General features: G+C 41.4%; 1 protein-coding gene across 4 annotated transcripts in view; it reads right to left on the bottom strand.

Annotated features, from left to right (window-relative positions):
* The window catches only part of NPAS3 (neuronal PAS domain protein 3), an 842,887-nt gene extending 830,953 nt beyond the window's left edge, over window positions 1–11,934 (bottom strand). For 2 of the 4 annotated variants that reach the window (XM_032798433.2, XM_032798434.2), the window contains exon 1: window positions 11,355–11,934. In XM_032798433.2, coding sequence (XP_032654324.1) covers window positions 11,355–11,512 — 158 coding nt within the window. In that variant the 5' untranslated portion in view covers window positions 11,513–11,934. Of the gene's footprint in view, window positions 1–7,638; window positions 8,133–11,354 lie in introns of those variants that run through there. The other 2 variants (XM_075065506.1, XM_032798435.1) reach the window with 1 other exon arrangement.
* Window positions 11,935–13,779: the final 1,845 nt, after the last annotated feature.

The raw sequence follows: 13,779 nt of genomic DNA, 5'->3' as shown, positions 1-13,779 counted from the left end.
CTGTATGTTATAAAAAGGATCCCAAAGATATATAATTAGTGTGCCAAGTCACTCTTCTATTTTGGATTTAGTGTTTACTCTATCCTTTTAACTGAAGCCCGGGTCTTGAGAAGTGGTGCAAAAACATAAAATGACATTCTGAGTGAACTGGTGCTGGAATGGATGGAATAAGGGTTTCCAAATGACAACTCGGTAGAAGAGGAAATTAGGTTTTGTTAACAAAAAAATAAAATAAAATTAAATTAAGAGCAAAGTCAGTGTCACTGCAAAAAGGAACCAAATTTATATTTAAAAGATCCAAGCACCGTTATACCTTTTCCACAAGTCTCATTTGAGATATGTACTGTCAATTCAGTTTATTTTTGTTTTTTAACATGAAACAGTTGTTTAGTAAAAATACAACTTTAGTAAAATTGGTCCTCTTCAACACTATACATCATTTACATATCAAATGTATGCTCTCCTCACAGAATACTGCCTATAAACAGGAAACCGAACTATTAAAGTGAACATCCAATTAATTAAGATACTTTAGTAAAATACTTGGATCCTTCAAACACTGATACTTGAGTCGTATTTATCTAGCTCATTCAGCCATTGAAAAAATTGCTGTACTTTTTATTTTTCAGAAGAAATACAAGTTTTACAGTAAATCAGAGCAGTGACTCAAAAACAATGAATTAATAAGGCTGCCCTAAGCATCTGTTTCTGTTCAGTACTTTTTACTAGATACCTACAAATAAAAACAGGATTCTTTTATTTTTTTTATTTTTTTCCAGAAACTCTTGTCAATGGAACAAGTGTTGAAGCAAGTGTATCAATTCTATATCCAATGATGCTTTGACAAATATGAACACTTTGCAGTTATGAAGGCTATCGGATAAGCAGCAGTGGCAATAAGTCCTTTTTTTTTATCCCAAAGATAGCACTTGAAAGACTCGGTCATTCAGCCCTTTCTCCGGACCTTAACCTTGACTTACAGAATCTGCCTACCTAGAAGAGGTTTTTTTCCTCACCATAATATACTCAGTCTCTATTCTCCCCTAAACAGAGTTCCCAGTCCTTCCAAAACTTTGCAAATTATTGTTTTGCTAAATGGACTGCAATCTAAAAAGGACAAGTCTGAGGACATCATGCACATCTAAATCTACTACTCAAATGAACTAAACTTTGAATTGGCAAATGCTTCCATCTCGGCCATGTGATATCTAAGGAAGACAACAAACAAAGCAACCCCTCACCCAGTTTATATAATGTATAATATATGTGAGCATTATCACAAGCCAAACATGCACTTTTGTAATTTAATCCAAAATCACAACCCAAAAACAGTATTGTTCTATACAATTAAGTTTAAAAACATGATAGCCAACATTTAATGAATCCAGTTCCATATTCCTTAGTCAGACAAAACTTCCAGGCTGGGATTTTCCAATGAGCCTAAGATGTTTAGGCACCCAACTCCACTGCAACTGAATGGGCGATGGATGCCCAAGTCCCTTAGGCTCATTGGAAAATCCCAACCCCAGGGAGTTAACTGTAGATTATGCATATGCATACTATTTAAACTGTATCCTGAACACTGATAATATACACATATAAACCTATGATCACTGATTTTAATGAAACAATACTCTTTCACTTTAATTATTTAACATAGGGTTGAACCATTACTACAAATGAAATTAACAGATATGATGAAAATGTTGATTTCCATAAGAAATAAAAAATACAATCAGCTGTTCTATCAAAGTAATTTCTTTCAATGAGAATTTTGCCTGTATAAGGAGTACAAAGCCCCAAGCTCCCTAAGGAAGCAGTGTGATCCAGGGACAGGGAACCAGACTTGGAGTTAGAAACCCTGGATTTTATTCCCAGTTCTAGCATTGATGTATGAGCTCTGCCAATTCTCATGATTTTTATATGCCTTAGTTTATCAATCTGTAAAATGGACATAAGAATGCATATGCTCCTTTTAAAGCAGTCTGAGCTCTGCAGAAGAAAATCTTCACAGAAATGCTAAATATTATTAAGTGTTGCTCAGTTGTAACATGACGTCAACAGGCGTTCCCAGAGCAGAGAGAGGACAGCACAAACTCTATGAGTATAATTTCAACATTCAAAAATAAGAAAATTCAGCACTGAAAATGAAAAGGTCTACCATGAAAAGGAGCTACTTCAAGTCAAGGGTCAAGCCTACTCTTTTAATGAGTCATTTAATTATTATCGATTTGTCCTCATATGAAGTTATGTAAGATCTCCTGTCCTTCAATGTGATTCTAAATTTTGCCTGTGTAAGGAATACAGGATCAGAAAGTACATAAGCTTCAATATTTGGGCCCACCAGATTGACACTGCTATTTTCTTGGAAGCCTTTGTGACAGAGAACTACTCCATTTTCATTTCAGAATTTCCTTGTTCTTTTGTGGTTGACGATACACAGCCCAATTGTTCCCTTAATCAAGTCCATGAGAGTTTTACCATTACCCTCAGTGGGAACAAAATCAGGCCTACAGTATTAAATGTAAAAAATATATATTTTTCCTTTTGGCTTTCTATAGTATTTTCTTTCCTTTGGTTTTTCTTTTTTTTTTAAATGAAAATATAATTTGAATTTACATTTCCAAAGACAGAATATAGCTCTTCCAAGACACGGTTGCAAACATAGTCCTGTTCTTACCAGACCATATTTTTCTACGTAATGTTCCACTACATTATACAATATTTATGAATATTTTTACTACTTAAAGTCCTTTGAAATCAATGGCACAAGAGTCCTATTCATTTCACTGGGACTTGGTGTATTGCGAAACTACAGCTCAAGCTGGTCACAGAACAATGCTCTAGTCATATAAGATACCAGCAACCATTTTATTCCTACTATGCTGCATCTTCCTATGCAATATTATAACAAATTATTCTTATTATGTGAAGTTCTGTTAAAACCAACAGTACAAGCACCTCACTGACATATCAGGACTTTGCATGGCAAAGATAACTTGCAGAAGTTTTGTACATATTACACAGAAAGATACCGCCTATTATGAAAAATACATTTGTTAATGCCATTTCAAAACATTTCTTCTAAATGTCAAAAACACTTGGCAGCAATGAACTAATTTCAAAGATTTTTTTAAAAAGCAGCACTGAGAAAGAAATGTCTTGGCTAAATACATTCAAAAATGTATCTTTCAGTTTAAAAAATAATTCCAGGCTGGCAAATTATGTGCCAAGTTTCAATGAAATTACTTCTGAAACCACTATAAGACAGATTCTGAAACCTTACCTTACATGAGTAACTCTTACATCTGTAAGCAGTAGCTCTATTGACTTTAACAGGAAATTACTTCAATGGGCTATTTGCACATGTAAGAAGTGGTCACATTAGATCCACTTTCAGGATCGGTCCAGTTACACTGAACTCCCAAAATCACTTACTTAATGCATATAAAATGAAATTCAGCTACACTCAGTACAGGGGCTTGATCCTGCAGCCACTAAGTCAATATCAGCGCTCCCACTGACTTCAGTGGAAGCAGGATCAAACCCAAAATGTTATGAAAATTACTAGTCAGTCCGCATGCTCAGTTTCAGACATTCAAAAATCTCAGTACACATTTCTCCCATAAATAAACTACTATCAAAAAAAGATGTATGAAACAAATTATTTTTTTTTAAATAAAGATACCTTTTAGCCAAAAATATTGGTAAAACAAGTGGCTGGAATGATAAAAATTGTCTGTGTCACTTTGCAACAACTGTTTTACATAATTTTTTGCAGTGAATTTCACATCTGGCTAACAACTTGTATGTCAAGTTTCAAACCAAATACAATTTGAAACTGCCAATACATTACACTCTGAAATTCAAGTGCTCAGAAGAAGAATGGGGAGGTTGATGTTCATGATGTATCCTGACGTTCCCTTAAAAATAACCACACTTCTGGGTGTTGCAGTATACTGCTAATTTTAATGTGCTAACTTTGGTTATGAATGTCAAGTTACTGGACCTAAGAAGCAATGCTATACTTATCCAGTATAAAAATAGTATTTCTACATATCACCATTAGTTTGGTATAAAACAAGTTAAATGCCTATTACTTCCAGTAAGAAAAAAATTATGCTGGAAAACAATGTAAGAAACAATGCAGCAGATAAAATCTTGTTATTCAGAATCCAATTAGTTACTGAAAATACGTAATATAACTTTTGTTGATCAATACTTTCACGTAAGCCTTAAATAATGTATGATTCCAGTGGGGGGGAAATGCAGCAAATCAAATACGGTGGGAGATTATTTCAAATTATGAATATGACTGCTAAACCATAAATCAGAAATCAGAAAGATTGTTGTAATGTGGGAGGGCTCTATTTAATAAAGGTCATTATAACTCCTGGCTCTAGAGCTATAAGATCTAATATCCTCTCTGGTAGCTCTATGATATGCCCATGCATTACTGTTCTTGTTGACAGTCTGTTGCCTTGGAAATATTTCATTATTTCAGTTTTTCCATTTGTAGACCCTTGGCCTTGTGATATGAAGGCCACCCTATTTCATATTTTCGATTATCATTTAAGCAATCTTCTGGAGCTATTTATATAAAAGCAAGTGTTAGACAATGCATATCATCATTTATCACTGTTGTGTTTAAGCTTATACTCTCGAAAGAAATACAAGAATGATGGGGGGGGGTTTACTTTAAACCAACATAACTGGGATACTGCGATATGCTTTACAAATCAGCACTGGCATACCATATGCATGACACTTCTATTTAATCATCTTGGATATATATCCACACAATTGAAAGATCCTAGGCTGGTACTGTAACGGTATAATTTGCAGTCTACCAGAGTTTAAAAGAAAATCAAATAAGTTTAAGTGCATAACTTCAAAAATAATTATCTCACAATCTAAACAGGTAAAACAAAGTTTTAAAATTATTCAAGAAGTATTAATACTTAATGGTAGGTAGCATATATCATTTTTGGAAGACATTTCAAACCATTATCCTGTTGTTTACAGTATTCTCACACATTCCATCTAAATATTGTATAAATGAAGAACAAATATATAGACTGTTTACTCTCATGGGTCAAATTTTTGATAACTAGTTTATTTAAGAAGTAACTAAGAAAATAGTTATTGCAGAGCCATTTTTCAAATCACTTAAAACATACAACTCAGAGGAGATTTACAAAGTAGGCTTAAATAAACAGTTACATGCAAGAATGTAATGAAACGTTAAATAAGTTTTAAGAAAATGCACATTAGTGTATATTTACTGAAGCACTATTACCTTTTTTCCAAAACTTTTTCCAAACACCACATAGCATTATATATAATTTCCCATATAAAAACAAATCAACTTACACAGGTAATATTTATACTCAAAGTGTTCAGAGCATTGTAAACAGTGATAATCAAGCGAACCCTCAGGGCACAAAACTGTCTGGACACTAGGCCAAGTTTGTGGCTATTAGCTTTCTAGGAGTTTAGACTACTTGTTCCCCTGAAATGATTACTCCTCCCACTCCCTACAGGGTAAAACTACTCTGATCCAACCTTTAAAATGACAGCATCAGAGCTGAACAAGAAGATGCTATTAAAGGACATTAAATTAAATACAGTATATCCTCCTACAACTTCAATCAGAATTTCAGACCAAGTGTTATTTAGTTCAGCTCTCAAGTGGAGTAGAATAACAAATTGCGCACTTTGATTTACCTTCTACGAATGCCAAATGGAGACAGGTGATAAAGAAAGCACTCATGCACAGGCTATGAAGTTTCCCCTAGAAATTAATTCTATCTTCAAGATTCCTATCTCAGAGAAATTCCCAAAATGGCACACAAATATGCTTCTGCTGGAGAGATTACTGAAGCTGTCCTGGCAAATACATTTATTACTAATATAGTACCAGGATCAGAAAGAAGACAGCAAAATTGTATATTAGAAAAACAAATGATATTTATACATTGTCGTTTTCCTTTCAAATGAAGAACTTTATAGAAAAAGAAAAAAAGCATGCTAGTAAAGGCACTATTAAGACAGTAAAAATACCTATGTAGCCACTGGAAGAAAATTTTGAATGTTTATCGCTACAGAGAAGCTAAAACATAAATCAGACCTTTAATTTCTGGATTTTTAACAGAGATGCACAATTACACCTATATTCAAATTCAGCTCCATATGTCTTTGACTACATTGTCCAAGTGCAACAGTTATTGGTACGCTTCAAGCATAGCTATATAAATACTTTACTTATGAATAGGAAAATATAGTTTTCCAAGATTTTGCAATACTCAGTAACTTACTCCACCATTACTTCTATCAAAGCTGCATTTATTTTTTAAAACATACACTGTGATATGTTTACCATCACATTTTAGAAAGACGTTTTAAATTAATAGTGTGAAATAAAAACTGTTTGACCACAACTTATTTTATGTAAATATTTCTCAGATCAACTTGCACTGTAAAATATAAATCTGACAATGTGACCCAATCACTTTTAAAAGCTAAGTGTTAATTTTCATTTTACAACTAACCAGGCACCTTCCTCACCCTCCCACTCATCCCAAACTCACTGATAATGCTGAGGAAAGCACACAAAAACAAACCAAAACAAAAAACCAAAAAAAAACTTTGGCTGCCCTCCTGTTGGATATATATCTTAGTGAAATGGATCTTTGAATACTTTTGTAAGAATCACAAAGTCACATCACATGAACTTATCAACCGCTTCCTACTGATCACTTCTAGAAAGTGTCATTTTACTAAGAACAAATCTGCTACGGCCAATTCATGTCAGCAACAGTTAATTAACAACAAAATCCCAAACAAAAGTATAAGGGGCGAGACTGATGGATTAGAAGCAAAGAGGGGGAAGCATCATCCACTCCGAATTCTAAGAATAACAGCACTTTACAGTCCTTGCAGATATTTTGTATACAAACTCTGCTGCGTTTTAACCAACTCCACAGTGCAATAAATATCAACTGTTCCAAACAGCCTGATGTGTTTCCGACGCTAAGGGCGGGGGGAAGTGTACATTATTCTGCAATTACTGTAACGCTTTGGACAAACTTGCCCGAATGCGCAGCTTGCTGCGAAGAGCAAACAGCTCTTCCCTAGTTTCGGCCTAGCTGCACTTGAACTGCACAAGCAGGGACGGCCCCTCAGCAAGACGTTCCGGGCCTGGTGCAAGCTCCTCATCCCCCGGCCACCCCCCCTCCCCTCCGCGGAGACTAGAGACCCGAAAGGGGCCGCCCCGGGGATCCCCCCCACCACCACCGCATACACCCCTCCTCCCGCCCTCCGTCCCTCTCTCTCTCGTCAACGCGCCCTGCCAAACACCGGCTCCTGCAAGCTGGGGAGGTGCCACTGCTCTGAGACTGGCGGCGGCTGCAGCGGGGAGGCTCGCAGCGCGCGTGTGTGTGTGTGTGTGTGTGCGTGTGTGTGCAGACAATATGCAATAGGCGAGAAACTCCCCGTACTACCTGACAGGGCGAGCGGGTATCTGCAGGCAGAGTCCTCCTCCTCCCCCCATTCCCCGGCATGGCAGCCAACCCAGACCCAAGGCAGCGGCGGCGCGGCACCGGCACCGCTGCAGGTTCAATAAAGAGAAAGTGTTACCGTTCTCGCCGGGAAGGATCCTGCTGAAAGCTTGGCTTGGTGGGCGCCATCTTCCTGGGGTTTTTCCCCCCCCTCTCTCCCTTACTTTTCCCCGTGCCGGGGCTGGCGTGTGTGGTGTGTCTAGCGGCGGCAATGGCCCTGATTACCCAGACAGGCTAAGGAAAAGTACTGAGGCCGAAGCATCGCGGACTCCCGCTCCTCGGCGCAGTCCTGGTGCAGGTTGCTCGCTAGCACGGCTGCTGCGGCGGCCGCCGTCCACAAGCCGAGGAGCGGAGAGAGCCCGGGCTCCGCCGGCTCCACAGACATGCCCAGCGCAGAGACAGGCGGCCGGCGGCGGCGGGGGGAGAGAGCCGCGCAGCCCCGGCGAGCAGCCCGGCCATTGGCATCGCCCGGCAGGTGTGACACCCGCACCCAGCACGGGCCAGATTAAGCTGGGTGCCAGGCCATGGGGCGAACGGGGCTGGGGCGGGAAGGGGAGGGAAGAGTCAGGGAGCTCCGAGCTTGACCGCTGTGAAAGTATTTCTGGGCATTTTCCAGCTGCTTCCCCAGCTCCGCTCTCACTCTCTGTTGCAGGGGACAGAGCCTCCGCTGCCGGCGCAACAACGCCACTCAGTTGCAGTTTCGCACACTTTCCTGTTCTGGAGCAGCAGATCCAGCAGAAAAGAGGGGCTGAGAGACAAGGTTGTGTGTGTGTAACTCTGCGAATGCACGTGTGCATATCACAGGGGAGAGCATGTGTGCACTGTATGTAGAAATCCGTGAGACAACATATGCGCTGTACAGCGTTTGTGCATTACCTATGGAGAAGTGCGTGTATGCGCAATATGTGTGCAGTATATGTGCATCTATTATGTAGACGGTATTGGGAGTATGTGCGTTAGATACACAGAAGTGTACGCACGTGTGTATAGCTCGTATCTTCTGCACAGAAATCGCAAATGGGGAGAGGGTTGTGAATATAGGCGCACACACCCATTTGAGTGTGTACACAGCACGCATCTTAGTATACAGTTCTAGCTGTAGATCTCTCTTCTTGAAAGATGTAACATTGGTCATGTTAACACAGTGTGACACGCTCTGTTTGGGAAGCATATGCTTCACATTCACTGGAGATTACCAAACAGATCACGAAATAAGGGAGCGAGAAAAAGAGCATACCTTACAGGTTTCTGTTAACATACCAGGAGAACTGGGGTTAAAGAGATTTTAAAAGACAATATCTCTTTTGTAAATAGCTTTTCAAAGCCAAAATCACAGTGTGGCTGTGCTTCTGCTGCCTGCAAGTTCAGCTGCTTAGGGTCTGATCCTGTTCTCAAAATGAATCGGATTCTTTCCATGGGAGCAGGATCAAGCTCTAAACAACGGGGTTTAAACAGAGCGTCTTCTCCATAATTTAAAAAGGGAAAGGGGAATGGGATGGCTACATGTTTGAGTTGTGCAAGAGAAAGCGAATGAGGAAGAAGTTATTAAAGCACCTGAAAGTTTGGCTGTAGGGCGTTGTAAATGCACCAGCTGAAGAATCCCTGTACGAGCCAGCGAGTCTGACCTAGGACTTCCAGAAGCAGACATAGGCTGCCAGGGACCAAGCCCCTGCAGACAGCTTCTCTCTCAAAGCAGGCTACTTACCTAGGCCCCGATCCTGCAAACACTTACGCATGTGTCTGCTCACTGTAGTAAAGTTAAGCACGTGGGTAAGTATTTCAAGGATGGGGGCCCCACTTCTTACTGGACTTTTTGTATTTGTCATTCTCCAATACATACACATATTAACTATACTGTATTTATCCAGAGTAAACATCATACATCTCAACACAAGATCCTTGGGTTTCTTTTATTTTTATTTCAGTCATTAAATATGGGATTTGTAATAGAATTTCAACTTTATATCAAGGAATTTGGGGGTTCAAAAAGCACAAAATGCCAGTCAATCCGGCAAGACTTTTCTCTCCTCTCCTCCAGAAAAAAAAAGTTAAGAGCTGTCATCTTGGATTTTTGCAATGAGCATAAAAGTGATATCAATGTTTTGGTACATTTGTAAACCATTTCAGTATTAACAAGTTGAAACATCATTCAAATTAAAGGCATAGGTTTAGTCTATAAAACTAATAGTTACCTAACATTTGGAAAATAATGCAAAGCATAAATTTAGTACTGGACTGGAGTCTCATTATTGTAAATATTTGACTATATATTTAGTCAACAATATTTGGTTCACTGGTGTTGGTAGTTTATCAGAGAGGAGTTGTTATAACTTTTTCCTGATTACTGACTGACAAAAACCCAGCTATTAAAATCTAACTGAAGTACTAAAATTTCACAAGCTGCTTTGTCCATAATATTTCTGTATAGCTTAACCCTCCAGAGGTCTCTTTAATTTATTTAAAAGTCAATCTGACATTTCTGACCCTTGACTTCCCCACTTCATAGACTAAATTATTGTGACAGTTGTCTGTACTTCCTAGTTAAAGTGACGGTCAGTTTCCCTTAGAATTTTAATACTTTATAAGTGACAAAAATTATAAAGAACCCTTGAAAGGAAAATACTAGGCCAACTTTTTCCCATTCTTTATATCTGTCACGTTCCAGTTCTGTTATATAATAGGTTTGTGTATTTGAGCAAAAGAAGGCTGATATTTCATTTCAAATGTTCCTTAGTAAGGAAAGTTCTTAGAGATCATCAAACTGCAATATCAATTTTATACTAATTTTTCATGAAATAAAGCCTTCAAAAGTCACGTCCAGAAAATTTCTACCAGCGGGCATCAAATGGAAAACACACCCATGTGTTTTCCAAAACTTATCCTAGTGGGTTAGGCAACTCAAAGCTGGTGAACAACAAAGCAGGCAATGATCGATTATCGGAATCTTACCAGTTTAACTACCGGTGGTTCAAAACAAGAGTTTCCAAATCAGTGAAGTTTTAAATATAAAGGTAAAAACTTACTGGTAAAACTTAAAGGTAAAAACATATTCATTATATGTAGTTAGAGGTGTTGGCTATTTGTGGTTACACACCATTTTTACCCCAATATTTAATTTAATGCAAAACTGGAAGCCCAGATGTTTGGAACTATACTATTTCTATTTTATTTTAAAATCGAAATTGTTCAAATTTCAATCTAGACTTATTTATGTCAATTACTGGGGAGTACATTTTTGTTCTCATTTGCTAGTAGCAAAGAATATCAAAGAGAAAGTTCAGAATGCAATTAAGACGAATACTCCACAGTGCTGCGTGCACTTAGGGTTTCATACTATATTTCCCTGTACTAACAGGTGACATGATAACACTAGAATGTAGACCTGCAAGCGTGCAGCTCCAAGGGAAAATTGTCTCTTTGTCAAAAACAAATTATCAATCAACACACCGTGATCAATTATCCCCCAGGCTGCCACACAGTGGGATTTGCACAAGGCATTGACATTGAGAAATTCCTCTCTAGCGGGGAAGAGCGGACGGGATCCCAAACTTTGCAGTAGCCAAGCTAAGATGCCAGGGAACTCACTCCCCCCACCATCACCCCCCATTGCTGCTTTCCAACTCATTCAAGATACAGCTAGATTTTGTTTACATCTCGGTGCATTTTAAAACAGCCTGAATATTTACACCCAAAGAGCTACCACCAGCGGGGGAAAAAAAGGAAAGAAACACAAAAGCACAAAGAAAAGCAAGTGAGGGAGCCTCACACACACACCCTTTTTTGACTTGCACTCACCGTTGTTGGTAGGAAGTGATGCCCTGAACGTTTTGCGGGTTGCCGTTGGCTGCGGTGCTGGCTCTCCCCATGCCTGGCCCGGCCGGCACTCCCCCGGCCGCCCCACCGGCCGCCGCCGCAGTCACCTGCACGCTGAAATCCGGGAAGATCCTGATCATCCCCGCGGCTCAGCACCCAGCGAGTCTCGGCGAAGAGGTACAGCAGCTCCTCTCCCTCCGGCGGCTGCAGCAGCAGAGCCAGGCACACTGCAATCCCATTAGTGAGCGACGGCCACTGTGAGTGAGGGAAGGCGCTTTGATCTGAGCTGCTGGGCTGAGATTGAGAGGAGTTGGGGGGAGGGAAGGATGGGGGTTAAAGGGAGGGGGGAGATATTTTACCGATTTGCAAACATGCAGCGTGTGAGGATTTGGGGGGGGGGGGTCAGCACTGCCAAAGGAAGGTGTAGCTAATAATACCACTGAAGCTGAGGTTATACCAGACAATCCGAACTAAGTAGGGACAGAGAGAGGACAGGGAGGCGCAATTACTTTAGCGGTGCAGTGAAAATGATGAGCAGCAAATGTTGCCTTTTTTCCCCCGTCCTCCCTCTCCCCCACCTCTCCTCCCAAAATGCAAGTCTTGGAGGATTTCTCTGTCTCAATGAAGTAATAATAAGCACTGCTGACCACAGCCTGGGCTAGAGCCAACAGCGCGGGGGAGAAGGGGGGAGGAAATATCCCAGCTCCCAGAGTCCTAAAGAAAGAAGTAAGAGTGGAGGATTGTTGCTGCCCAAGTTCTTGCTCTTGATAACTTGCTCCCCCCGCCACTTTCTATGAGGGGACGGTTTTCACAAGTGAGGAAATGCGCCGCTTTTGTGCAATGGCAGAGTTTGTTCTCTATTATAGGGAACTGACTCTCCTCCCCTCCTAGTGTGCAGCAATGTTATTGCTACTCAAACTTGTAAGGTGTGTGATTGTGTGCATGCACGCAGTGATCCCCATTGCTGCTTCAACATATCAATTATACCGCTGAGAGGTGTGCAAGAACCCTTAGCAAATTTATACCACAGAACAGCAGGAGCAAACAATAACAATAGTGAGGAAAGTGGCTCGCCTTTGGTGTCGCTTTAATACAAACTGCTTTATATCAGAGAGGAAAAAGTGTCTGTAGATTTACAGCTCCTTTGTGCAGCATGGGTAGGAGTGGGCGCAATTCCCCCGCCCTTACCGAGGAGGGTGGATTTGCCTTGCCCCGCTTCCCTGCTGCAAAGTGATTCTCCACCCAAACCCGGGTTTGCTTGGGTTTAACGGCTGCTGTGCATGTGTGCGCGCCCCAAGCCACGCTGTGCAGCCTTGTGGTGCTTCTCAGGGCGCAGCAGCAGCAGCAGCAGCAGCAGCAGCCGGCGGTGCAGTGCGAGGTGTTGGAATGCGCAGAGCAGCCCCCGCCCCGTGCCATTCCCACCCTCCTCCTCCTCGCAGGCGCTGGGAGTCAATGAGGGAGCAACAACTTGCTCCGCCGCGCTGCTGATTGACTCCCCGCGCGTTAACCACCGGCGCTGCGGGCCTGGGCTGCTCGCCTCGCAGCCAATCGCCGGCCAAAGCGCAGGGCTGGCGCGGCGCTTCACTTGCTTAACCCTTTGAGCCAGGCGAGGAGAAAGCAGCAGCCTGCGTAGCGGCGAAGACGTCAGGAGGGGGTGCGGGGGAGGAAAGGAAGGAGGCGAACCACAAGCCCGCAACAGAGTCCTTCCTTTCTTAACAGAGACAGGCATTTGGGAAAGACCTTGTCCTAGTATGGACGAATGCAGAAGCCTTGCAAAAAGCACCTAGAAAAGCCCGTAGCGCCTACATCAAATCTACTAACCCAGCTTCACTCTGACACCGAGAAAGTAACTGGGGGCACTTGGCCCAAATGCTGTCCCCTCATCACACTAAAGTTACTCAGTCTAAGCAACCTGGCTTTAGTTTGCCAGGGTTCCATACAAACTGCAGTGCATTAAACACTTCCAGTCAGGAGTATTAAGGGAAGAGAAGAGGAAAAGCCTTTCCTCCCCATCGCTTTTCTGTCCAGTTGTATTGTCCACATACCACCCTCCTCCTCTGGGGATTTGGAGCCCAGGCCCATCAGATCCATAAGGCAGACCTGAAGGAGTAGCTCTCATGTTAGTAATAACAGCCTGTTCCCCGCTAGCCAGGGGAATGAAGCACACACACATGATGCTAGTGTGGGATACACAAGCAGCCTTCATATTCTACCTGTCTGTGCTCCCTGAGGACAGAGCTGCTAACCCTAATGGCACCACTCATGGTATGTCTCCACTGCAAAAAAGGGTGTTCTCAATTCAGATTAGCTAACCTGGGTTAAAATAACAGTGAAGGCACAGCAACTCAGGTTGGCAGCTCACGTTCAACCCTGGGATGCCCTATAGACAAACTCAAGTCACAGTATG

Source organism: Chelonoidis abingdonii, chromosome 4, assembly GCF_003597395.2.
Source record: "Chelonoidis abingdonii isolate Lonesome George chromosome 4, CheloAbing_2.0, whole genome shotgun sequence".
Taxonomy (NCBI): domain Eukaryota; kingdom Metazoa; phylum Chordata; order Testudines; family Testudinidae; genus Chelonoidis; species Chelonoidis abingdonii.
The sequence above is the reverse complement of the archived record's forward strand: the minus strand, read 5'-3'. Positions and strand labels throughout refer to the sequence as shown.